The 27,088-nt window shown below is 44.6% G+C and overlaps 1 protein-coding gene across 3 annotated transcripts in view; it reads right to left on the bottom strand.

Moving 5' to 3' along the window:
- Nucleotides 1–27,088, bottom strand: part of negr1 (neuronal growth regulator 1) — a 751,054-nt gene that overhangs the window by 234,805 nt on the left and 489,161 nt on the right. For all 3 annotated transcript variants that reach the window (XR_010975514.1, XM_068037244.1, XM_068037246.1), the window contains exon 4: nucleotides 1,256–1,390. Coding sequence is in view for 2 of the 3 variants with exons in the window: in XM_068037244.1 (XP_067893345.1) it covers nucleotides 1,256–1,390 (135 nt within the window). In the remaining variant the exon portion in view is untranslated. The remainder of the gene's footprint in view (nucleotides 1–1,255; nucleotides 1,391–27,088) is intronic.

Below are 27,088 nucleotides of genomic sequence, written 5' to 3'. Positions count from 1 at the left end.
GGAACATATATATTTTGGAACAGTTCCAAATGCAAGCTAATGTCCAAAATAGTGAATCTCCAGGAAGGGCAAATATTGACAAATAGAATTCTGTTACAATACAATTCCTCATTTGGAAAAAAAGGAGTTGATCTCCCAGGGCATTGACAAGTGTGCAAGGACACTGCACTAAATGACATTAATTCATCATAGGTGAAGAGGTGTTCTCATTTAACTAATTTAACTTTTCTTTTTATTTTTAAGATTAAAACAACTTCAAAACTACCTTGCTGAACGTGCTGATGCATTGAAGAACTGGCATCTTGTGGACAGTGTGTGAAAGCCAAAGGATGTATGGCATCTATTGCTGAAACATTCATCCATGCCTTTGTTACCTCTATTCTTGACAATTCCAATACACTCCTAGCTGGACTCCCATTTTCAAACCTTCATAAACTTAAACTCATCTAAAATTTTGCTGCTCATATCCTTACTCGCACCAAGTCCCTTTCACCTATCACCCCAGTGCTCGCTGACCTACAATGTCTCGATTTAAAAATGCTCATACTTGTTTCCAAATCCCCTTATTGCCTTGCCCCTCCCTATCTCTGTAACTGCCACCAGTCCTACAGAACTCGGTGATATCTGCGTTCCTCCAATCTTGACCTCTTGTGCCTCCCCTATTTAATCACTCCACCATTGCTGGCCACGTTTTCAGCTGCCTGGGCCGTAAACTCTGGAATTCCCTCCTTAAACCTCTCCACCTCTCTTTCCTCCATTAAGACACTCCTTAAAACCCACCTCTTTGACCAAACTTTTGGTCGTTTGCCCTAATATTTCATGTGGTTCAGTGTCAAATTTTGTTTGATAACGCTCCCATGAAGTGCCTTGGGATGTTTTATTATGTTGACAGCACTATGCAAATACAAGTTGTTGTTATATGTATACATCTGTACCATAAGGCTAGTTCAGAGTTGAAAGAATTAAAACATAAAAATACAAATTAGCGATTTAAAAATCTGAATTAAAAGCAGAAAATTATTTTCTAAAAAAATACACAGAAATTGATAAATGCTTAGGAGGGCAGTCAACATCGCAAAAGAAAAAGATTGGCTCATTATTTGGAGTGAATCCTCCATCACAACTGGTTCCAAGTTCACCTAATTGTTAACTTTTCTTTATTTTTCAGATCCTTACCAGCATTTTCAGTTTTTATTACAAACACCTAAATAAGTTGGCTTTCTAAGTGAATTGCATTCTTTAAAAGACAACTTACAATTGACTGTAATGTGGACTGTTCGTATATCTGGAAACGACACATCGTTGTTTGCGAGACATTCATAGTCTCCAGCCTGGTCCCGAGTAATGGCAGTAATTTCCAAGTATTCGCCTTCACTGTCAAAATCTTTTGCTGAAATGTAATAACACAATATTAAAAGATCAAAATCTGTTTAAATGCATGATTTATAACATGAGATTGATACTTTGTTTTGTATACTATGATAGAATCATTTAAAATTACAAGGGATAAAACAGAAAAACAAGCACTTTTATATAGCTAAGACAAGGTGGGTATAAACATGCTCCAAATAACTGTTCCTTGGACATATCTTTTAAACCTTGTGCTCATTGACCGACCTTCAACTATTTTTATAATTGAGTTCAATGACTCTTCAACAATCAAGATTTACTCCATCTTTAAAATCTTGTACAAATCAGCTAATCTGACATCAACTAAATGCACTGATAGCAAAATAGATTTTCTTTTCCCAGGTCTTGGTCATGTTACCCATTATCTGGATTTGTTAAATTTACATGTGCATAAAACAGAAGTATCAGAAGTTATGTACAATTGTCTCTTTAAGCTTCTTAAGTAGTGCCCAAGATACAGTAAAGGGACATTATCCTGGTTGCTTTGCTGATAAATGCATGGAACATAACTATACAATGATGAAGTTCCAAGGTCCAATCACTGTGCTGAGTTATCTAGTCTCAGTTGGGGTTGCAGGAGGGGTAACTAATGTCTTATTCATAGTTTCTGCCCCAACTGCATCTAGCAACTCCTACCAGAAAGCTACATGATTTTTTTGTTTTTGTCCAGCAGTTGTAAGCCGTGAATGATTATTGAGAATATTGACTAACAAATCAAGATACACCAGACCTGCTCTTGCTCTCCAACAAGTCATGGTTGGATGCTGCTTGTCCGCTGCTATGACTTACCCTATTGGAGCTGCTCATTATTGGCTAGGATTGAATTCTTCTCCTGGCTTAGAACAGTTATTCCAATTGGTTGAGATGACTGTGATGTCAGCTCCCCAGTCCATTCTTTATATACTCGTCAAAACTGCAATTAGCCACTTCTGGCTACTAGCTAAAGTATCAGACAAATGTGTTTTAGCGGATCAAGCAATATTTCCCAGAGTTTTTGTTTATTCCAGGAGATTACACGGATAAGTGACATGTTGTTGCACTATACCTGGTTAATGCAGGCTTTATAAACATTTCCCCTCCTTTCTGTATTTTACATTTCTTTTCACTTGATCTGGCAATTTGATGTGCATCCTATTTTTCTCTCCAAATTGATATCTCAAGTAATGAATATTAAATTTTTTTGCAAAAGGGCCTCAGCAGATATCTCCATGCCAAGACAGATCAAAACATCACCTGCCATAAACAGTCAATGATGCAGGTTACAGACTGGAAGACTGTACCGAACCTAGGAGATGTTGAGATTTGTGGAGTTGACCACGCTCCTGGGTTTGTGCAATGATCATTGTGTATGTGCGATTGCTTTGTGCACCAGTCCCTGTCAGAGGCCTGATGGAAATTCAGAATTGGGCCTCATTGGAATTAAACAGGTTCGCTGAGTATGTCTGTTGGGTGTACCGATGCAGCTTGCTGGTTTGGCCGTATCGAATTTAGAATGGCTCTGATACTGAGCCAACCCGCAGACAGATCCTGGGAAGGGAAGGCAAAGCAGAGGTGCAGTGGTGAGGGAGAGGGGGCGCTGGCATGGTTAACAACAGCAAACGGTATTTTTGTGAAGACTCCGCAGAAATGAAGGTTTAATTAAATAAGGTCCACTGGTTTGGCCTCACTGAGACAATTGGTTGCAGCTTGCAAGAATTTCTATCAGGGTTCTACAACTGGTGTTCCAACCTAATTTACATATGCAAGGCGCCTAACTCCTTTACAAGCAGATTCACTGACTGAAAAGTCGCTGACTTCCAATTTGACAGGGGGTGCACTTTTGGGGAAGATTGGTCACGGAAGACTGGATCCTGAAATCTGTTCCTTATTCACAATTTTGCGCCCCAAAAAACAGGTGACACAATATTAAATTTCTCCTGCTTCCTGTTCTTGCTAACGTTCAATTAGATGGTACTATGTTGCATTGGGTAGAGTGACTTCTGCATTCATGTTCTGTCTTAACTGCTCCCAATCCTTCAAAGTAACTACCATTGTTGAACTTGATGTAACAGGGATTTTGTACAGTTCACCGAAAGACTCGACCTTTAGGTAGTATCTCCTGCTTTGATCATCATTGAAACTTTGCCAGTTCCCTCTCATGCTTTACTACAGGTTTTAATTAGGATAGTTAAGATGATACGGGAATGAAGTAAATTTTAAGTAATAAAAACAAGAAATGCTGGAACCACTCAGCAGGTCTGGCAGCATCTGTGAAAAGAGAAGCAGAGTTAACGTTTCGGGTCAGTGACCCTTCTTCGGAAATTTTAAGTACATTTGTATGTTCCCTGTTAATTGCTTAATAAGCAAAAACAAAATGCATTGTCTATGTCTTAGTATAGGTTAGAAATATTTGCATTCGGACAAGTTAGAAGCATGGGTAAATAAAATCATTGAATGATTACAGCACAGAAGGAGGCCATGTTGCCTGTCGTATCCATGTCAGCTCTCTACAAGAGCAACTCAGCTAGCCCCACTCCCCTGCCTTTTCCCTGCTGCCCTGCAATTTTTTTTCTATTCCGATGATTATCCAATTCCCTTTTGAAAGCCATGATTGAATCTGCCTCCACCACACTCTCAGGCAGCGCATTTCAAATTGTAACCACTCGCTGCATAAAACTGTTTTCCTCATGTTGCCTTTGGTTCTTTTGCCATTCACCTTAAACCAGTGTTGCCTGGTTTTCAACCCTTCCGCCAATGGGAATCGTTTCTCCCTATCTACTCTGTCCAGACTGCACATGATTTTGAACACCTCTGTTAAATCTCCTTTGTAAACCTCTATCATGTCGCCCCTCCACCTCCGTCGTTCCAGTGAAAACAATCCGAGTTTATCCAACCTCTCCTCATAGCTAATGCCCTCCAGACCAGGCAACATCCTGGTAAACCTCTTCTGTACCCTCTCCAAAGCCTCCACGTCCTTCTGGTAGTGTGGCGACCAGAATCGCACGCAATATTCTAAGTGTGGCCTAACTAAAGTTCTGTACAGCTGCAGCATGACTTGCCAATTTTTATACTCTATGCCCCGACCGATGAAGGCGAGCATGCCGTATGCCTTCTTGACAATCTTATCCACCTGCGTTGCCACTTTCAGTGACCTGTTGACCTGTACGTCCAGACCTCTCTGCCTGTCAATACTCCTAAGGGTGCTGCCATTTACTGTATACTTCCCACCTGCATTAGACCTTCCAAAATGCATTACCTCGCATTTGTCCAGATTAAACTCCATCTGCCATTTCTCCACCCAAGTCTCCAACCGATCTATATCCTGCTGTATCCTCTGACAATCCTCACCATTATCCTCAACTCCACCAACCTTTGTGTCGTCCGCAAACTTACTATTCAGACCTGCTACATTTTCCTCCAAATCATTTATATATAGTACAAAGAGCAAAGGTCCCAGCACTGATCCCTGCGGAACACCACTAGTCACAGCCCTCCATTCAGAAAAGCACCCTTCCACTGCTACCCTCTGTCTTCTATGACTGAGCCAGTTGTGTATCCATCTTACCAGCTCACCTCTGATCCTGTGTGACTTCACCTTTTGTACCAGTCTGCCATGAGGGACCTTGTCAAAGCCTTTACTGAAGTCCATATAGATATCATCCACTGCCCTTCCTTCATCAATCATCTTCATCACTTCCTCAAAATACTCAATCAAATTAGTGAGGCACGACCTCCCCTTCACCAAACCATGCTGCCTCTCGCTAATAAGTTTGTTTGTTTCCAAATGGGAGTAAATCCTGTCCCGAAGAATCCTCTCTAATAACTTCCCTACCACTGACGTAAGGCTCATTGGCCTATAATTTCCTGGATTATCCTTGCTACCCTTCTTAAACGAAGAAACAACACTGGCTATTCTCCAGTCCTCTGGGACCTCACCTGTAGCCAATGAGGGTGCAAGAATTTCTGTCAAGGCCCCAGCAATTTCTTCCCTAGCCTCCCTCAGTATTCTGGGGTAGATCCCATCAGGCCCTGGGGACTTATCTACTTTAATGCTTTGCAAGACACCCAACACCTCCTCCTTTTTGATAATGAGATGACTGAGACTATCTACACTCCCTTCCCTAGGCTCATCATCCACCAAGTCCTTCTCTTTGGTGAATACTGATGCAAATCTAATCTATCTATGCCCCTCATAATTTTGTATACCTCAATCATGTCCCCACTCTTCCTTCTCTGTTCTTAGGAAAACAACCCTAGCCTTTTCAGTCTCTCTTCATAGCTGAAATGCTCCAGCCCAGGTATCATCCTGGTGAACCTCCTCTGCACTCTCTCCAGTGCAATCAAATCCTTCCGACATTGTGGCGCCCAGAATTGTACACAGGACTCCAGCTGTGGCCTAACTAGCGTTTTATACAGCTCCATCATAACCTCCCTGCTCTTATATTCTATGCCTCGGCTAATCAAGGCAAGTATCCCATATGCCTTCCTAACCACCTTATCTACCTGTTCTGCTGCCTTCAGTGATCTATGGACAAGTACACCAAGGTCCCTCTGACCTTCTGTACTTCCTTGGGTCCTACCATCCATTGTATATTCCCTTACCTTGTTAGTCCTCCCAAAATGCATCACCTCACACTTCTCAGGATTAAATTCCATTTGCCACAGCTCCGCCCATCTTACCAGCCCATCTATATCGTCCTGTAATCTGCTTTCCTCCTCACTATTTATGACACCACCAATTTTCGTGTCATCTGCGAACTTACAGATCATACCTCCTATATTCACGTCTAAATCATTAATGTACACTACAAACAGCAAGGGCCCCAGCACCGATTCCTGTGGTACACCACCTATCACAGGCTTCCACTCGCAAAAACAACCCTTGACCATTACCCTCTGTTTCCCGTCACCAAGTCAATTTTGAATCCAATTTGCCAAATTGCCCTGGATCCCATGGGCTCTTACCTTCTTAACCAATCTCCCATGTGGGACCTTATCAAAAGCCTTACTGAAGTCCATGAAGACTACATCAACTGCTTTACCCTCATCTACACATTTAGTCACCTCCTTGAAAAATTCAATCAAGTTAGTTAGAAACGATCTCCCTCTGACAAAGCCGTGCTGACTATCCCTGATTAATCCCAGCCTCTCCAAGTGAAGATTAATCCTGTCCCTCAGAATTTTTTCCAATAGTTTCCCAACCATTGATGTTAGACTCACTGGCCTGTAATTACCTGGTCTAGCCCTGCTACCCTTCTTGAATTGACCTCAAGCTTCCTGTCGCTTGCCATTTCAACACCCTCCCTGCTCTCATGCCCCTATATCTGTCCTGGGATTGTTGCAGTGTTCCAGTGAACATCAACGCAAGCTCGAGGAACAGCATCTCATTTACTGATTACGCACGCTACAGCCTGCCAGACTGAACATTGAGTTCAATAATTTCAGAGCATGACTGAAACCCCTGCCACCTCCTCTCCTTTTTTTTAGTTTTACTTTGTATTTTTTATTTGTATTTAATTTTATTTTAGTTTGTTTCATCATTACACTTTTTTTTTAACCATGTGCCTGCCCACTGTTTTTTTCATTTTTTTCATGCTTTTGCTTGTGGCTAGGGCTTTCATTATTCTGTCATTTAACACTCTCTCTGCAGTAATGCTTTGTATTTCACCCACACTATTATACACTCTGTTCCTTTGCCCCATGACCTCCTTGTCAGTTATTCTCTGTGATCCTCTGTCCTATCAGCACCTTCCTATGTGTTCTCTTTTGCCCCACTCCCACTTTATTTGCTTAAAACCTATTACATTTCTAACCTTTGGCAGTTCTGATGAAAGGTCACTGACCTGAAACGTTAACTTTGCTACTCTCTCCACATATGCTGCCAGACCGGCTGAGTATTTCCAGCACTATTTTGGTTTTAATGGGAAGATATCTTGGTGGGACCTCACTTGGGGCGGCACAGTGGTTAGCACTGCAGCCTCACAGCTCCAGCGACCCAGGTTCAGTTCTGGGTACTGTCTGTACGGAGTTTGCAAGTTTTCCCTGTGACCGTGTGGGTTTCCACTGGGTGCTCTGGTTTCCTCCCATGGCCAAAGACTTGCAGGTTGATAGGTAAATTGGCCATTATAAATTGCCCCTAGTGTAGGTAGTTGGGAGGAGAATATAGGGAAGGTGGGGATGTGGTAGGCAGTATGGGATTAATGTAAGATTAGTGTAAATGGGTGGTTGATGGTTGGCACAGACTTGGTGGGCCGAAGGGCCTATTTCAGTGCTGTATCACTCTATGACTCTAAACTGCAATTGCAAAAAGGGTGATATAAAGTGCTTGCAATTGGAATATTAATATAGATATAGATGGATTCGCAGAAATATTCATAAATGAGCTATTTTGGGGTTATTGTGTAATAAGCGATAGACTTCACAGTGGCATTTATTAATTACTTTTATAATTTATTTCCTTTCAAACTTACACCATTAATTTTCATGGGGTTTCTCCTGATCATCCACTGTAACTTTGGCAGAAGATCTGTGGAAACTCAAGAGAAATAACATAAACTTATTTACACCATTACTCCGGGATTACTGTGAATCTACTGACAAAGTTACAATGGATTCTCAGGAAACCCAACTCCAGTGGAAAATCTTACTGTCCATTTTCTGTATCAGCCATCACTGTACAATAAAATATAGGTTTTAGTATTTATATCTGTAAACATTTTCATGCAGTGTACTGTTCCACAGAACCAAAGAACCCTTAAAGCTCTGTGAAGTTGGGGGAGGTGGGGCTGTCGAAGAGGCTGCGGGAAGAACCCTGATGTTGTGCACTTCAAAGTTCCGCATAGACATTTAGTGAATTCTATGCAAATTATCACATTTCCAACTAGATTCAGAATCAGGGCCTATATGGGGGTAAGAAGAAAAATATAACCTGGAAAATGTAGAACCAAATACATGATATCTGGACATGGATTCTTCTGGGCGTGTTGTACAAATAGCTAGTCATCAATGTGATCCTACTGGGATCCAATTGCATTTTGTTTGAGCGGAGGGTGGGGGCGGCAGAGGAGGTCTTTTTTGTATCCAGGTCAGGTTTACAGATGGAATCCTGATTAGGTCTCTATCACTGGAAGAGAAGAAAATTGGTCTAGTTGCAGCAGTTCAAAGCTGCCCCAAATTAAAGGTCAGAGGCCCCAGGACATCACTGCAGGAGTTCCATAAGGTAGTGTACTAAGCCCAACCATCTTCAGCTGCTTCATCAATGAGCTTCCCTCAATCATAATGTCAGAAGTGGGGATGTTCGCTGATGTTTGCACAATGTTGAGTTTCATTCGCAATTCTTCAGATACTAAAACAGTCCGTGCCAGCATGTAGCAAGACCTGGAAACATTCAGGCTTGGGCTGATAAGTGGCAAGTGACATTCGTGCCACATAAGCGCCAGGCAATGACCATCTCAAACAAGAGAGAATATAAAAATCTCCCCTTGACAATCAACAACTTTACCATTGCTGAATGCCCCACCATAAACATTATGGGAATTACCACTGACCAGAAACTTTACTGGACCAGCCATATAAAAACTGTGGCTACAAGATTAGGTCAGAGCCTGGGAATTCTGCAGTGAGTAACTCATCTCCTGATGCCCCAGAGCCTGTCAACTATCTACAAGGCACAAGTTTGGATGAGTACAGCTCCAGCAACACTCAAGGAGCTTGATATCATCCAGGACAAAGCAGTCTGCTTCATTGGCACCTCACCCACCACCTTAAACATTCACTCCCTCCACCACAGATGCACCATGGCTGCAGTGTGTGTACCATCTACAAGATGCACTGCAGCAACGCACCAAGGCTCCTTTGACAGCACCTTTCAAACCCCTGACCTCTAACCCTAGAAGAACAAGGGAAGCAGGTGCATGGGAACACCACCACCTGCAAGTTCCCCTCCAAGTCACACACCATCCTGACTTGGAACTATATTGCAGTTCCTTTACTGTTGCTGGGTCAAACTCCTGGAACTCCTACCCTAACAACACTCTGGGCGTACCTCCACCTCACAGACTGCAGCCGTTCAAGAAAGCTGCTCACCACCACTTTCTCAAGAACAATTGAGGATGGGCAATAAATGCTGGCCTTGTCAGTGCCGCCCACATCCCAAGAATGAATTTTTTTAAAAAGCACAGCAGTTCCATTAGAAGACAAGAGATGAAGTTAGAGTTTAGAATTGCAGAAACAGAAGAAGCTGAAACTTTGCAAAGCTCTACTCTGGCCAAAGCCCCAGATATTCTGAAGCTGTGGATGAAATCAGGTTGGCAGAGATAATGGCAAAAAGAGATAGGCTACAAAATTCAGCTTCATAGTGCCAGAACAGCTGGTGACAAAAAAAGGTTGGGTGTGGGGGGAGGGGGGATGGGGGTTTCTCTCGACAACTTTTGGCGTAGTCCCACGCTAATCGCCATGTTTGGAAGGCTAACAGCGTGGCACTCCCGTACATGTGCTGGAAGTATGCAGAGTAGGCAGACTGTGATCTCACTCATTGTGTAAAGTTGAGTTGGTACCTGACCTGCCATTTTGGACCTTGCCATTCCTGTTAACGCCCTATGTTAAGCTGTGTTCAGCTGCATGAGTGACCCCCTTCCCACCACCCACCGCCCCATACCCCACCACCCCCCCCCAAAGGCATCATCATTAAACTGTGAATTACTTTTGACTATCTTTTTGCTGCGGAGTTGACAAAGGTTTTTCAGTCAGAAGGGAGTGGTATGAATTTGAAAGGCCTCTGAGTGCACCACTTGCTCCCAGTAATGGGGGCGACGGCTGCAGTTCTTCTTGGAGCAGACAGGAGAAACTGTTTGCAGAGGGAGGAGGAGGGCTCTCAGCGGGTGGCCCTACTCACCTAGGGTCTTCAGAGAGCACTTCTCTTACTTCTACCTTCGCAGTGTCTGAGGCTTCACCAAGGAGGCAGTCAGAGAACTGTGCCACCACCTTGAACCAGATCTTCAGTGTAAGGTGAGGATGGCACTGCCAGTGGCAGTCAAGGCCACTGTAGTCCACAACTTCTATGCCAGTGGATATTTCCAGACTGAAGCCGGCAACATCGCCAACATATCTCGGTTCACCATCCAGCGCTGCATCTGGGAGCTCACTGAGGTCCTGAATGGAGAGGTGGACCAGAACTGCAAAAACTTTGACTTCCTGAAGGTGCAGTTGGTGTGCAACCACATCCAGACTACCATGTTGGTGAATTCTCGCTATACTGGCAGCAGTGATCATGATGCTTTCATCCTGTGCCAGTCAGTTCTTCCAACCATCTTAGAGTCACAATGTCAAATCAGAGGGTGCCTGCTTGGCGACAAGAGTGACCCACTGTACACGTGGCTAATGACTCCCATCCATCATCCAAGCACATGTGGACAGTGCTCCTACAATGAGAGCAGACCATCAGCGTCCTGAAGAAATGGTTTCACTGCCTGGACTGCTCGGGGCAGCCCTATAATATTTACCAGAGCTTGGCTCCTAATTCATGGCGGTCTGTCCTCCACAACTTGGCAATTGTTCTACTCCAGAAAGCCAGGCAGTGATGGATAGAACTGGAGCTTAATCTTTACACACTTTGTAATCTTTTATTGACAGAGATACACATTAAAAACATGCACCTCCAAACCCAAGAACCACAGTTTCAATCTGCTCCTACATACAGGAGCACAAGTGAATCCCCAGTTAATGCCCACCACCTGAATACAATTAAATACTCAATTACTATACAATTAACAGCAATCATGAGGGTGCAGCTCTTTCCAGCAGTGCTTCAGCAACCTCTTCAGGAGGAAGAAGGGGAGGAGGAAATAGAAGGGGGGAGGCAGCTGGCCCATCATGACACTCTGCGAGCATCTCATCAGATCACTATTGCTCCACATTTCCCCACCTTTCCATCTCATTGTTATGGATCATCACAGTGTCCTCTTGGCCAAAATCCTCAAATAAAAGACAACAGAATACAACCATTCCATAACAACTTTGTCCAATAGGACTTCTAGTAATACATGCAATATTCAACTATTCACTCCTGTGCTGTCATGCAGGCGCTTTTGGCTGACCTAGTGCTCCTACATACTGTTACCCCAGTGGCTACTGACTGGAGTGGCAGTAGTGGCAGCATGAATGCTGTCAATTTGAGAAAGAACAGCATGTTCGTGCACCACAGAGCCACTGCCACCAGCCTCACAACCCGGGAAGAGGCCGCAGCAATCCAGTAATATGCTGGAGCACGGATTTCCAGATTGCTGTGAGATACTGCAAGCCCCTTTGAGCACTGATATCTGCAGCCATGATGACAGCAGACTGAGCCTGCATCACACCAAGCTGGGCTTGCATATCAACAAGCAGAGATCTCATGATTCCCATCTGAATTTCCACTGCAACATTCAGAAGTTGGATGGTTTCTGCCTATGCTAAAATGGAAGTTGAGACATTGGCCATCAAATGCTGCATCATTTTTGGGTCTGCAAGTATTCTCATGGAGTTGGCCATCACATCCATGCTGGAAACGATGGGTTTCAAGCACTTTGCCAAGCTTGAGCCAGACTCCTTCATAGTCCTTGACAGTAACAACAGGTCCTCTGGCAGGTCTGCCAATACATCAAGCATTTCTGTGTGCATGTCCATCAGCCTTTTCCTGTAAATACGCCACTGATATCCTCCTCTGTGATCTTGCCCTCCGAGGAGCTGGCACTCTTGCTATCCTTTTCTCATTGGTCTGGTTGCAGCCCACTCATGCCTGGAGACTCACTACATGCAGATCCCACCTCTATACTACCCTCTAAGGTATGCACAGCTGGTGGCTGCGAGTGTTAGATCAAGTGACGGTGCTTCTTCCACCTCAGGCTGCTTTCCCTTGGGGCCTTCGTCCTTGTGCACCACTGTTGGCCAGGCGGCAGTTCTTGGGTGTCTGAAAGAATAAATTCATAAGGAGAGGGTTGAGGTGAGAAAAGGTCGGGTGGGTGGAAAACAAGAGGTGCATGGTTAGACCATCTGCAGCTTTTACATCATAACAGATTGCAGGATGAGGGTGAAGTGGGATTTGAGAAGGTACATTAGGCAGGAAAATATTGTCATCCTCGATGGTTTCAGTGGGGCCACTGTCCATGGCCTCAGTGACGGCCGCTCCAATTATTCCTCATGTGGGTCAGCACATGCAACTGTACCTGGCCCCCAGTACTTAACTGCTGCCGCCGTCTATTATGGGTCACCTTGTCCTGAAAATGCAAGGGAAGAGTGTCAGTGAGTGTGTTGCAATGTGTTTGGGTGCTGTGTCTGTCTTAGCTGAATAGTGGAAGCTGCAGGATATGAATGTGAGGCTTGCAGCAGTTGGAAGTGTGTGAGGATGAAGTGGAGCATATGAATGTTAGACATGAGACTTGAGTGATGGGGATGTAGTGCACAGTATGTAAGGTTGGTGTTGTGGTTGGTAGAAGATGGCATTTGAAGATGCATTCGCTAACCTTGACCACTTGTCTGCTCTTACTGCCTTCACAGTGTATGCGTGGAGGGCCTCCTGAGGAAAGATGACCTCTCTCCTCCCTTTCCACCTCCTGTGCTAAGGCCTCCAGCACTGCATCTGAGAGCCTGAAAGCCCTCTCTTTGGCCTGCTGCTCTATTGCTCTGGCTTCCTTCTGCTTAGAAAGCCTTCCTCAGCCCCTTCCAGTGCCTGCTGCAGCCAGAATGCAGCTCCCCTTTAAGAGGTGCAGGCTAGTTTTAATTGGTGTTAGCCTAGTACATACCTGAGCCCCCTTCTGAGTGTGCACGGGCAATATGCCACAATCATGGAGATGAACAGACAGCATGAAGAATGCATGCTGCCTGCATCATTTCTCTTAGGTGCAGGGTAAATGCCCATCACAATCCCCTCGCCTGCTGATGGATCTTATCCAATTTTTCTCCCATAGCCTCTTTGACACCCAAGGAAAAAAAAGAACTTCTGGCAGTTTGGAGGAAGGTGTCTCAAGCAGTCAATGCCACATCGACTAGCCCATGAATGGCCATTCAGTGCTGTGAATTTTTTATAACCTGTTGAAATAATAATGCTTTATGACTCAGCTCCACGCGATCCAAGGCCACACAGAATAAAAGAAATGATGCAATGAGACAGTTATTAAGCACAAGGAAACCTCACCAACCACTACCCCTCCTGCTCTCACAGCTTAAGTTCCTCTCCTACCATTCCACTGTCTCATATCATATCCCCTCCTGTGTTTGAGTGAGTGAGAAGTGAAGAGATTGATTCATTGCCTGCACCTCATAGCTTGATGACAGTAAAATGTGTGCAAATATCGATGAAATAAAATTGTGAATTAATCTGTAGTGATAAGAAACATCAACAACAAGAACTGTGCCATATCAAGTTTCCACTTCAACTCAATGGATTTCCTTCCCACCAGATCAACACCTGTTATCCACCTGTTTTTTGCACTCCAATAATTACCTCAACCAAGACAAGAGTCAGCCTCCCATACATTGACTCCACCTCACACAGATGACAACGCATATTCAAGTCAGCAGACATAGAGGTCTGACATAATTCATCCAAGAAGTTCCACTCCATCCGTCATACCCACAAAAACAAGAAACCATCTCATAACAAACCAGTAATTTACAGCATACGATGCGACAGCGGACTCATCTACATAGGAGAAACAGGCCGCAGGCGACATACTAGACACAAGGAACATGAAGTCTGCTTCAAACACAGTGACTGGGTCAAGTCAGCCATCGTCAAGCATGCTCAACTCAATAACCACAACATCGAATGGTCTAATTCCAAACTCATCTATTATATACTGGCATACAAGACACATCAGGGAGGCTATGGAGACCTATCAACACCACACCATCCCCCAAGACAGTGACCTGCTCATTAGAGATATCTGGTTACCCCTACTCAAGAAACATATCAACACCTGCTCTGCCGCCAACATACCCTGATAAGAGCAATGGTATGTATCGACCTACCGCAGATACAATAGCTGACCAATCAGCAGCAAAGACAATAGCAGGTCCCTACCTATCAAGGAATACAATTAGCTGACCAATAGCAGTAAGAACAAGAACATGTAATGATCTATCAGCAGTAAGATCCCACCCACATTCCCATTCTCCAGCACACATAAACCCACTGTCTCCACCCATTCCAGCTATTTCTCCAGATGACGGGCAAAGTACGCTGCCCAAAACGTTGAAGGCTGCCAGTTCTTCTAAGAACTTCATTTCCAAGGAAACTGCTCTTTTTACAGCAAATTCACGTGGTGCAAAACCTTAAAATCTTCTTAATAATCATTACCACACTCACCATAAAAACCTTCAAGCAATTTTTAATCTGTAACCTGTTTGAATCTGAATCAAGGATCAAGATCTCAGGTGCCTAGTACATAAAATAGCTATAATTCTGGAGGATTGATCTCATTTGTAGGAATAGGGGACAAGGTCCTCTCATCTGTTGCAGATAGTGGCTAAGTCGACGAATCACATCTGCAAGACCATGAAAGAAATATAGCATGATACGAAGAACATCCAAGTGGGTGTGGTAATCTAGGAGATCGCTGCAGCATCCACATGTCAAGAGGAGGGCCTAAGTTGCTTCTGGAGTAGCAGCAATGACTTCCACAGATGGGCTGAAGGAGAGCCCAGCTCACAGCTTTCAGAACTTAAATATAACTCTTGGTCCTGTTCTCATACATACCATTAACCCAAAAATTAATCCAGCATTTGTGGGTTTAGATGCCATTGTGTCTCATGTTAAGGTACTGGCATCAATGCAGCCCCCTTCAATGTCAGAAGATGAGGAAGCTTCTGGCCTGGGCCTAATAGGTACTGGGTACATAAGCGACATGATATCAGAAGCAGGTCCGGAAAGAGCTTGGCCTCTTGAGGCTAATGCCACTTTAGACTTTAAGGATCATTTGGTACAGTCCCAGTCACTAACTTTACAATCTCCTGACACCGAGGCATCACATAGGAGCAAGAGGTTAGGATCACATAATTCAAAGGTTTTAGACACAAGGAATAGGCACGGTGATAAGTAGCAATTGTAGTAGGGCATAATGAAGGGGCTAGAAGGACATACGGACCTACGAATTAGGAGCAGAAGTAGGCCATTCAGCCCCTCGAGCCTGCTCCACCCTTCAATAAGATCATGGCTGATCTATTTGTGTCTCGCATTCCACACTCCCATCTACCCCCGATAACCTTTTATTCCCCTGCCGAACAGAATCTATCTACCTCCATCTTAAAAATATTAAATGACCCCGCCTCCACCACCTTCTGTGGGAGAGTTCCAAAGTCACAGGAAGTTAATTGTGGAAATGTTTTGCAAATTGGATGTCTTTATGTACTATTTCAGTGGAGGCCTTTTAAATAAGGTGATTACTGTCAGCAGCTGTCCTCCCCTTGAGCTGATAATGGCATTATCATATAATTGAATAAGGGTCATTTGAGAGCAAGACAATGTATTAAAGGACTTTTTATGTTATGCAGATCAGTCACACCCTTTCCAGTGGAAAAACATTGATGTCCTGTTTGATGGCACATGTTGCTGGCAGAAAACTGTCCCATGCCATTTCCTCTCTCTCTCTCCCTCCTGGGTGGCCTAATTGTGGTTGGCTCCACCTTCTTTCTCTTCAGCTGTTGTAGCTGAAAGGCCCTTTGCAATGATCAAATTATGACGGATGCAGCTAGCCACTTTAAATCTAGATAACTTTGCTAGACTGTACAGCAGGGCTACCCCATTCCAACTCCCACCCCGCACCGTTGAATTCAACCAGGCAACAAAGAATACCGGTTTGCTCAACTATTGTTCAGGTAGCACAGCACTTCACTGTACCTGTTTGCAAACCTCTGTCCTTAGATGATGGAAAAGAGTCAGCAGCTGAATTAAGTACCCCAGACCTCTTTTCAGCCATCCTGATATGATGCTTTGGCTGAGAAGTGTAGATATCTGCATAGATATGTAGAATGTGTTGGTTTGCCTCACTCATTATCTGCACATTCAGTGAATGAAATCCCCTTCTGTTGGTGCAATTTAAAGCAAACCTATTTGCCATATGGGTGGCATCAATGGCACTTTGCACTTGTGGGTATCCAGCCATTCAAGAAAAGTTGACTGATTTCTAGTTAATTGGTGAGGCAATGAGAAAGTTAATTAGCTCAGAGGCTCAGGATTCTGACAAAGGATCACAGACCTGAAACTTTCACCCGACCTTCCACTCTCCAAAGCTATTGTCTGACCTGCTGAGTCTTCCCAAAATTTTCTATTTTTATTTCAGAACACACAGGCATGCCTGAACAGGAAATCCAACACCAGTGCACTGATGCACTAACACATTGCTGACTGACTGATAGCATCAATGCCACCAGAGTAGATAGAGTACATAGAGAGAAACTGTTACATTGGCAGAAGGGTTGAGAACCAGAAGACAGAATTAAAGTGATTGGCAAAAGAACCAAAGGCAACATGAGGAAAAGCTTTTTTATGCAGCGAGTGGTTATGATCTGGAATGCACTGCCTGAAAGGATGGTGGAGGCAACATCAATTGTGGCCTTCAAAATGGAACTGGATAAGCATCTGAAGGGGAAAAAATTGCAAGGCTTTGGAAAAGGGCAGGGGAATGGGACTAGCTAAAATGCTCGGAGAGAGCTGCCACAGGTTCAATGAGTCAAATGGCCTCCTTCTGTGCTGTAACCATTCTATGATTCTATAACCTACCTGGAAACATCTGGATGTATAAAAACTTAGGTATTGTCACCTATGTAGGCACTGATGAAGTTGTGCCCTGGTTGTGGGGTAGATGTTGGCTGTGTGCATGATTCCCCATTCCCCCTCCTCTGTGTCCTCACCATCCTCCTCCTCAAAGCACAAGGAGAAATCCGTCACTTCCCTAAACAGAACTCTCTTTAAATTGTCAGAAAAATCCAGCAAATATTTTCACTGATGAGATTTTGCAACTTTATGTCTTGCAAGTACCTACCAGTTAAAAGAGTGTTGCAAGATTGCTACCCTATGATCTCCCCAATATTTTCCTGATTCGGGAAAAAAAACAGGAAGGATAGATCACACAGTCACCTTTATAGTGGAAGTACAAGGGCAGGTCAGGGAAATATCATACACACTTTCCCCGACTTCACCTTCATGCATCAGTGTGGTCTTTGAGATGGCAGACCAATAAATTACAGTAACAGGGGGAAATCAAGGCAGCCTTTTCTTAGGGGCGTTTTTTTGATGGAATGCTTCTCCATGCCACTTAACTTGGCAGACCAAACCTCTATACCACTCAAATGGATGGTCTTAGCAAGGAAAATCTAGCCTTATTGTCAGCTATTACAAATAATAGTTAAAAGTAGGAGAGGGAAGGATATATGCACTTGTGGATAAGGTTAGTACATCTTCTTACACCAGCGTCTTTTAAAAAAATATTTTGAGGGTAAACCCTCCTCATTTTCTTTTCCATTTTTCTTCCTTGTACCATCCCAGTTTATAGGTTAGTTGACTCACTTGCTTCCTGACTTCTGCAAAGTTCTGAACCAGCTGGTGTGACAGCAGTTTGAATTTTGACATTCACTTACTTTTTCTTCTCTCTTCCTTCCCTCATTGGAAAGCAAAGTATATGGGTGTATAAGGCTGCTAACTTTGCCTGCCTGTTTGATATTGTTCATCATCATATAATCAGCAAACCAGCAATAGTCAGCTGGGACATGGTGGACCAACTAAAGACTGATAAAACTTACTGTTGTTAATTATGTTATTCATGATGCAATAAACTTCCAAACATTCCAGTACATAACTTTCATTTTCAGCGCTTCAACCTTTCCTCCAATTCTCCGGCACAGGAAAAAGAAAATAACAAGACCCTGGAAATTCGGAATTTTTGCTGATTATCAATACCTAAACAAATGGAGATCTACTTAGTGCCAACCGAAAGCAAATTGGATCCAAAACTGTTTTAGTGGCAGGAAGCAGAGGGTGATGGTCAAGGGTTGTTTTTACGAGTGGAAGACTGTGACCAGTGGAGTACCAAAGGGATCGGTGCTGGGTCCCTTGCTGTTTATAGCGCACATTAATGGTTAGACGTGAATATAGGAGGTATGATCAGTAAGTTCGCAGATGACACGAAAATTGGTGCTGTTGTAAATAGTGAGGAGGAAAGCCTTAGAGTACAGGATGATATAGATGGGCTGAAAGATGGGCAGAGCAGTGGCAAATGGAATTTAATCCTGAGAAGTGTGAGGTGATGCATTTTGGGAGGACTAACAAGGCAAGGGAATAAACAATGGACGGTAGGACCCTAGGAAGTACAGAAGGTCAGAGGGACTTTGGTGTACTTGTCCATAGATCACCGAAGGCAACAGAACAGGTAGATAAGGTGGTTAGGAAGGCATATGGGATACTTGTCTTTATTAGCCGAGGCATGGAATATAAGAGCAGGGAGGTTATTATGGAGCTGTATAAAACACTAGTTAGGGCACATCTGGAGTACTGTGCGCAGTTCTGGTCGCCACACTATGGGAAGAATGTGATTGCACTGGAGAGGGTGTAGAGGAGATTCACAAGGATGTTGCCTGGGTTGGAGCATTTCAGCTATGAAGAGAGACTGGATAGGCTGGGGTTGTTTTCCTTAGAGCAAAGAAGGCTGAGGGGGGGATCTGATTGAGGTGTACAAAATTATAAGCTGCATAGATAGGGGAGATAAGGAAGGAACTTTTTCCCTTAGCGGAGGTGTCAATAACCAGGGGGCATAGATTTAAGGTAAGGGGCAGGAGGTTTAGTGGGGATTTGAGGAAAAAATTTTCACCCAGAGGGTGGTTGGTATCTGGAACACACTGCTTGAAGGGGTGGCCAAGGCAGGAACCCTCACAACATTTAAGAAGTATTTAGATGAGCACTTGGAATGCTGTAACATACAAGGCTAGGGGCCAAGTGCTGGAAAATGGGATTAAAATAGATAGGTGCTTGATGGCCGGCACAGACATGATGGGCCGAAGGGCCTGTTTCTGTGCTGTATAACTCTATAACTTTAATTGCACTGTGAATCTGCAGAATAAGTAGAATGGATATTAAAATGCCCTCCAAATAAAATACTGTGTTCAATCAAAAGACTTTAAATGACCTAATTATGTCTTGTTTGATAACTGCAGCACCAAAGGTTAGACAAAGATGTTCTTATAAAACCATTGGCAGGTACATATGTTCCTAAAGCATTAGATTACTTAACATCATGTTCACTGTCTGATCCAGTTATATGGGATTTTGGCTCTATTGTAGAAATGCGTGATGTTGGATTGAATAAAGCATTAGCCAATGACTTCATGTCATGCCTCAGTTAGCATCTTGTACCCTATTTAAACATGGAATCCATGTGTTCCCACAGTATAGCCAGCAGATAGCTCACTTCAACGTGATTATTTTTAAAGCATGTAGGGCCGTACTGCTTTGATAGTTAAATTATTTTCTAAGATGTCTTGCGTGGGAATTAATATCAGTTAGCTAAGCAACAGGATAAATTGATTTTCATTAAGTATCTATTTACATATTATGGTTCATACAATTCAGTGAATAATCCAGTCTCTGTACATGAACCTCTTTTATAAATTATACAATTGGTAACTTGTATTTATTGATATTGAAAGAAATTAATGTCATTACAGGGGATAAAGTCACAAAAAGGCAAATTATTTTCTTTCGTTAATATATCAGGACATTGTCTAGAAAATGAAGGAAGTGATGCTGAATCAGTACAGCATACTGGTTACAAAAGCAAAACACAGCAGGTGTTGGAAATCTGAAATAAAAATCGAAAATGCTGGAAATACTCAACACGTCTGGCAGTATCTATGGGGAGAGAAACAGAGTTCACATTTCAGGTTGATGACCTTTCAGCAGCACTGGGGTGAGGAAAAGGGAGGTGGTGGTGGGGAAGTAAGAGGTGCATGGTTAGATGAGCTGCAGCTTCAACTTGATAACAGATTGCAGATGAGGGTGGAGTGAGATTTGAAGGAAGAAAATTACTGTCGTCCTCAATGGCTTCAGTGACGCTGCTTGACACAGCTCAATGACAATAACCACAACATCACTTAAAAGCATTCTACTCAAAGACAATTTTACTGTAGCAACAATAGCAGAAGTGGCTTTTGTTTTGAGACAGGATGTCCTTCTGCACTTCAATTAAGACAGACTCAGAGGGCTGGATTTTACAGACCCCCGCTGTCGAGGGTCGTGGCGTGGGTGGGGGGGGGGCCAGAAAATGCCTCCAGCAGAGGCCTGCTGTGAGCCTCGACCCTGGGAAGGTCTGCCCAATATTGCTGGCGGTGGTGAGGCCTCGTGGCATCTCCCCAGGCCCCTCAATGACGGGAGCCAAATTTACATATTTAAAAAATGCAAATGAAGGAATTAATGACGTACCCGCTCCCGCCGTCAGTTCCGCTCCGATATTGGTGCCGGTGGCTGGCACTGCCACGCCTTTGGATGTCCATCCGGAGATCCGAGGTGTAACACTGGTGGACAGGGGGCAGCAGGTAGATTTCTCTGTGCGTGAGAGTGGGGAGCAACGTCAGAATGATTTGATTGGTGTCGGGGATGGTGGGAAGGGGTAAAGATTAAAGTTTGTGATCTTTGGAGGGGGAAGGTCAGGTGCACCAAGTAAGTGTTTTGCGGTGGGGGTATGCTGGGGGGAGGGTAGGTACTTAATTCTATGGTTATTGGGGGGTGGCTGGGAGAGGGTCAGGATCAAGTTATTTAATTTTTTATAACAGAATGCCCCTTTAAATTTTAAATGGCAATGTAGGGCTTGAAGCCCTTTAAAAATGGCATCAGGGTCTGCGCAGTGGCACCTGATGCCATTGCCAGGGATGGACAGCCTGCTCCCTCCAAGTCAACAGGGCAGGGCGGGGGGAGCGGTACGCCCCAGCCATTTAAATGAGCCACCGCATTTAATATCGTGGTAGCTCCACAAAGTACAGCCTGCACATGCGGGCTGCCATTGTTTACAGCTGCTGCTGATTTCAGCGAGGGCCATGTAAAATCCAGCCCACAGTCACAATAGGTGACTGACTTGTCGACCTCATGAGGATGGAAATGCAAGTAAAGGTCTCTGGAAACCATTCATGACTGGAATGTTGAGACAATGTATGGCAGGTGAGGTCATATCTGACCAATCAAAAGGGTTAAGGTAGAATGTAACCTAATATGGAATGAAGGAACCTTCGGAGGGGTGAAAAAAGGTACTGAGAGACATGGGGTGCATAGATTCGAAGAAGAGACCATCCTACAGTAAAAGAACACCTCAAGAGAGAAGACTGCACCACAGCATCTCCTGAAGCAAGAACTGAGGACATTCTGCACTCTGCTGTATAACTATTGTCATTGGTTAAGTATTGCTTGTGAATCGTTCCTCTGCTTAATAAACTCTCTATCTTGATTTAAGAATACCAGAGTGTGTACCTTGTGGGTCAAAGGCGAATCAACATCCCGCCCAAACACACAAAAACCTTACACGGGATACATTCACTGACATGAACAATCATGTGAGGTCATTAAAATTCTTGCAGCCTTACATCCAGGTCCTTGGCACCAGTCTGGTGGGATTGGTGGCCATAGTCACCTGCTGCCTTTTGAGGACTTGTCTAAAGGACTTCCTGAGTCCTTGAGGGAAAAGAACCTCTCTCTCCTCCTGTCGACCTCCTGCATGAAGGACTCCAGTTTTTTTTATTCTTTCACGGGATGTGGGCATCGCTGGCAAAGCCAGCATTTATTACCCATCCCTAACTGCCCTTGACAACTGAATAGTTTGCTGGGCGATTTCAGAGGGCAGTTCAGAGCCAACCACATTGCTGTGGGTCTGGAGTTACATGTAAGCCAGACCGGTAAGGATGGCAGATTTGCTTCCGTACAGGACAGTAGTGAACCAAACTGGATTTTACAACAATCGATGATAGTTTCATGCCACCATTACTGAGACCAGCTTTTAATTCCAGATTGTTAATAATTAATTGAATTTAAATTCCATCTGCCATGCTGGGATTTGAACCTATGTTTTTTTAAATTCATTCATGGGATGTGGGCATCACTGGCTAGGACAGCATTTATTGCCCATCCCTAATTGCCCTTCAGAAGGTGGTGGTGAGCCGCCTTCTTGAATGGCTGCAGTCCAAGTTGGGTAAGTACACCCACAGTGCTGTTAGGAAGGGAGTTCCATGATTTTTACCCAGCGACAGTGAAGGAATGTCGATATAGTTCCAGGTCAAGATGGTGTGTGGTTTGGAGGGTAACTTGCAGGTGGTGGTGTTCCCATGCAACTGCTGCCTATGTCCTACTGGGTGGTAGAGGTCGCAGGTTTGAAAGGTGCAGTCTAAGGTGCATTGCTGCAGTGCATCTTGTAGATGGTATACACGGCTGCCACTGTGCATTGGTGGTGGAGGGAGTTTGTAACTGGGGTGCCAATCAAGCGGGCTGCTTTGTCCTGGATGGTGTTGATCTTCTTCAGTGTTGTTGGAGCTGCACCCATCCAGGTACGTGCAGAGTATTCCATCACACTCCTGACTTGTGGCTTGTAGATGACCGACAGGCTTTGGGGAATCAGGAGGTGAGTTACTCACCACAGGATCCCTAGCCTCTGACCTGCTCTTGTAGCCACGGTATTTATATGGCTACTCCAGTTCAGTTTCTGGTCAATGGTAGCCCCTAGGATGTTGATAGTGGGGGATTCAGTGATCGTAATGCCATTGAATGTCAAGGGGAGATGGTTACATTCTCTCTTGTTTGAGATAGTCGTTGCTTGGCACTTGAATGACACGAATGTTACTTGCCACCTATCAGCCCAAGCCTGGATATTGTCCAGGTCTTGCTGCATTCCTACATGGACTGCTTCAGTACCTGAGGAGTAGCGAAAGGTGATGAACATCGTGCAATCATCAGTGAACATCCCCACTTCTGACTTTATGATTGAAGGAAGGTCATTGATGAAGCAGCTGAAGATGGTTGAGCCTAGGATACTACCCTGAGGAACTCCTGCAGTGATGTCCTGGAGCTGAAATGATTGACCTCCAACAACCAGAACCATCTTCCTTTGCGCTAGGTATGACTCCAACCAGTGGAGTGTTTTCCCCCTGATTCTCATTGACTCCAGTTTTGCTAGGGCTCTATGATGCCATACTCGGTCAAGTGCTGCCTTGATGTCAAGGGCAGTCACTCTCACCTCACCTCTTGAGTTCAACTCTTCTGTCCATGTTTGAACCAAGGCTGTAATGAGGTCAGGAGCTGAGTGGCCCTGGCAGAACCCAAACTGAGTGTCACTGAGCAGATTATTGCTAAGCAAATGCCACTTGATAGCACTGTCGATGACACCATCCATCACTTTGCTGATGATCGAGTGTGAACTGACGGGACAGTAATTGGCTGGGTTGGATTTGCCCTGCTTTTTGTGTACAGGATATACCTGGGCAATTTTCCACATTGCTGGGTCGATGCCAATATTATAGCTGTACTGGAACAGCGCGGCAAGTTCTGGAGCACAGGTCTTCAGTACTATTGCCGGAATGTTGTCAGGGCCCATAGCCTTTGCAGTATCCAGTGCCTTCAGTCGTTTCTTGACATCATGTGGAGTGAATCGAATTGGCTAAAGACTGGCATCTGTGATGCTGGGGACTTCAGGAGGAGGCCGAGATGGATCATCAACTCAGCTCTTCTGGCTGAAAATTGCTGCAAATGCTTCAGCCTTATCTTTTGCATTGATATGCTGGGCTCCCTCATCATTGAGGATGGGGATATTTGTGGAGCCACCTCCTCCAGTTAGTTGTTTAATTGTCCACCACCATTCACGGCTGGATGTGGCAGGACTGCAGAGCTTAGATCTGATCCTTTGGTTGTGGAATTGCTTAGCTCTGTCTATCGCATGCTGCTTATGATGTTTGGCACGCAAGTAGTCCTGGGTTGTAGCTTCACCAGGTTGCCACCTCAACCTGGTGCTGCTCCTGGCATGCCCTCCTGCACTCTTCATTGAACTAGGGTTGATCCTCCGGGTTGATGGTAATGGTAGAGTGGAGGATATGCCAGGCCATGATGTTACAGATTGTGGTTGAGTACAATTCTGCTGCTGTTGATGGCCCACAGCGCCTCATGGATGCCCAGTTTTGAGTTGCTAGATCTGTTCGAAGTCTATCCCATTTCAACTGTGGTAGTGCCACACAACACGATGGAGGGTATCCTCAATGTGAAGATGGGACTTTGCAGTGGTCACTCCTGCCAATACTGTCATGGACAGATGCATCTGCAACAGGAAGATTGGTGAAGACAAGAACAAGTATGTTTTTCCCTCTTGTTGGTTCCCTCACCACCTGCCGCAGAACCAGTCCAGCAGCTACGTCGTTTAGGACTCGGCCAGCTCGGTCAGTAATGGTGTTACCGAGCTACTCTTGGTGATGGACATTGAAGTCCCCCACCCAGAGTACATTCTGCACCCTTGCCACCCTCAGTGCTTCCTTCAAGTGGTGTTCAACATGGAGAAGTACTGATTCATCAGCTGAGGTGGGGCGGTAGGTGGTAATCAGCAGGAAGTTTCCCTGCCTATGTTTGACCTGATGCCATAAGACTCCATTGGGTCCGGAGTCGATGTTGAGGACTCCCAGGGCAACTCCCCCACGACTGTATACCACTGTGCCGCCACCTCTGCTGGGTCTGTCCTGCCAATAGGACAGGACAAACCCGGGGATGTTGATGGTGGTGACTGGGACATTGTCTGTAAGATTTGTTGAGTATGAGTATGTCAGGCTGTTGTTTGACTAGTCTATGGGACAGCTCTCCCAACTTTGGCACAAGCCCCAGGTGTTCGTAAGGAGGACTTTGCAGGGTCGACAAGGCTGGGTTTGCTTTTGTTGTTTCCGGTGCCTAGTTCGATGCCGGGCTGTCTGTCAGGTTTCATTTCTTATTGACTTTGTAGCGGTTTGATACAACTGAGTGGCTTCTAGGCCATCTCAGAATGCATTAAGAGTCCTGTGGGTCTAGTGTGACATGTAGGCCAAACCAGGTAAGGACAGCAGATTTCCTTCCTAAAGGACATTTGTGAACCAGATGGGTATTAGCCTGGGCCTCTGTATTACTAGTTCAATGTCATTATCACTATACCACCTCCTCCAGTGTGACATCTGAAAACTCTTGAGGCATACTCTCTGGCCTGTTGTGTCATTTCTGTTGTTTCTTCTAGGTTTTCCGCTCTTCTCCAACCAGTATCAGCTCCTGGTGCAGCCAGAATGCAGCTCACCTTTAAGAGGCACTTCTTCTGGCATGAAGTAGTGCAGGCTAGCTTTAAGTGTCACTAGCCTCACATAAGGGCCCCCCTGCTGAGCCTGCAGCCACTCAGCAGCCTGTTTAGCACTGGGCTACACACCTCAGCCATTATAATTAGCAGGCAGCACAAGGTTTGCCTGCTGCCTGCATCACTTTGTACGGCTGTGGGGTAATCGCATATCACAATCCCTGCACCCAATTTGGGGGATTATCCAATTTTTTTTTAATTCATTCATGGGATGTGGGCATCGCTGGCTAAGCCAGCATTTATTGCCCATCCCTTATCTCCTTTAGCATGTTTAAAGTGCTAGTAATCCCCATAAAATGTTGATCACCGTGGCATGCATTCTTTTATCCAGTCTCACTGAAAGCATGACAAATTGATTGGGGTGATTCTGAGAAAGATCTGATATTAGTTAGTCAGACATTCAGATATATTACTGGTGCCATCAGATTTGTTGTTCCGTATGCACTTCCGGCAAAGTGAGGTGTGTTCACTCTCCCTGCAACTGCGGCTGTGTGCAACTGCTAGGGCATGGCACAGAACAACTGCCTTCGGCCACATTTGGAATACTGCGTACAAGTTCTGGTCGCCACATTATCAAAAGGATGTGGATGCTTTGGAGAGGGTGCAGAGGAGGTTCACCAGGATGTTGCCTGGTATGGAGGGCGCTAGCTATGAAGAGAGGTTGAGCAGATTAGGATTATTTTCATTAGAAAGACGGAGGTTGAGGGGGGACCTGATTGAGGTGTACAAAATCATGAGAGGTATAGACAGGGTGGATAGCAAGAGGCTTTTTCCCAGAGTGGGGGTTTCAATTACTAGAGGACACGAGTTCAAAGTGAAAGGGGAAAAGTTTAGGGGGGATATGCGTGGAAAGTTCTTTACGCAGAGGGTGGTGGGCACCTGGAACGCATTGCCAGCGGAGGTGGTAGATGCGGGCACGATGGAGTCTTTTAAGATGTATCTAGACAGATACATGAATGGGCAGGAAGAAAAGAGATACAGAACCTTAGAAAATAGGCGACATGTTTAGAGAGAGGATCTGGATCGGCGCAGGCTTGGAGGGCCGAAGGGCCTGTTCCTGTGCTGTAATTATCTTTGTTCTTTGTTCTTTATTTCTCCATGGGTTCTCCTCTTCCTCTTCAAATAGCTCAGATATGTGCAGGGAGCAAAAAGAACAATGGCACAAAGGCTTGAACTTTACAGACAGCAGGCAAAACGAAAATGCCGACGAAATGGTTAGGATATCCATACTTTAATATTACCATTTCCTGTCCACGACTTTCTGTGTACTTACCGTAACCGAACATTTCACATTGATGCAATTATATAGGAACATCCTACATGCTGGAATATTGGGAAACGGTGGGAAG

This window comes from Heterodontus francisci, chromosome 8 (genome assembly GCF_036365525.1).
Source record: "Heterodontus francisci isolate sHetFra1 chromosome 8, sHetFra1.hap1, whole genome shotgun sequence".
Lineage (NCBI taxonomy): Eukaryota > Metazoa > Chordata > Chondrichthyes > Heterodontiformes > Heterodontidae > Heterodontus > Heterodontus francisci.
This window is presented reverse-complemented; position numbering and strand designations above follow the sequence as displayed.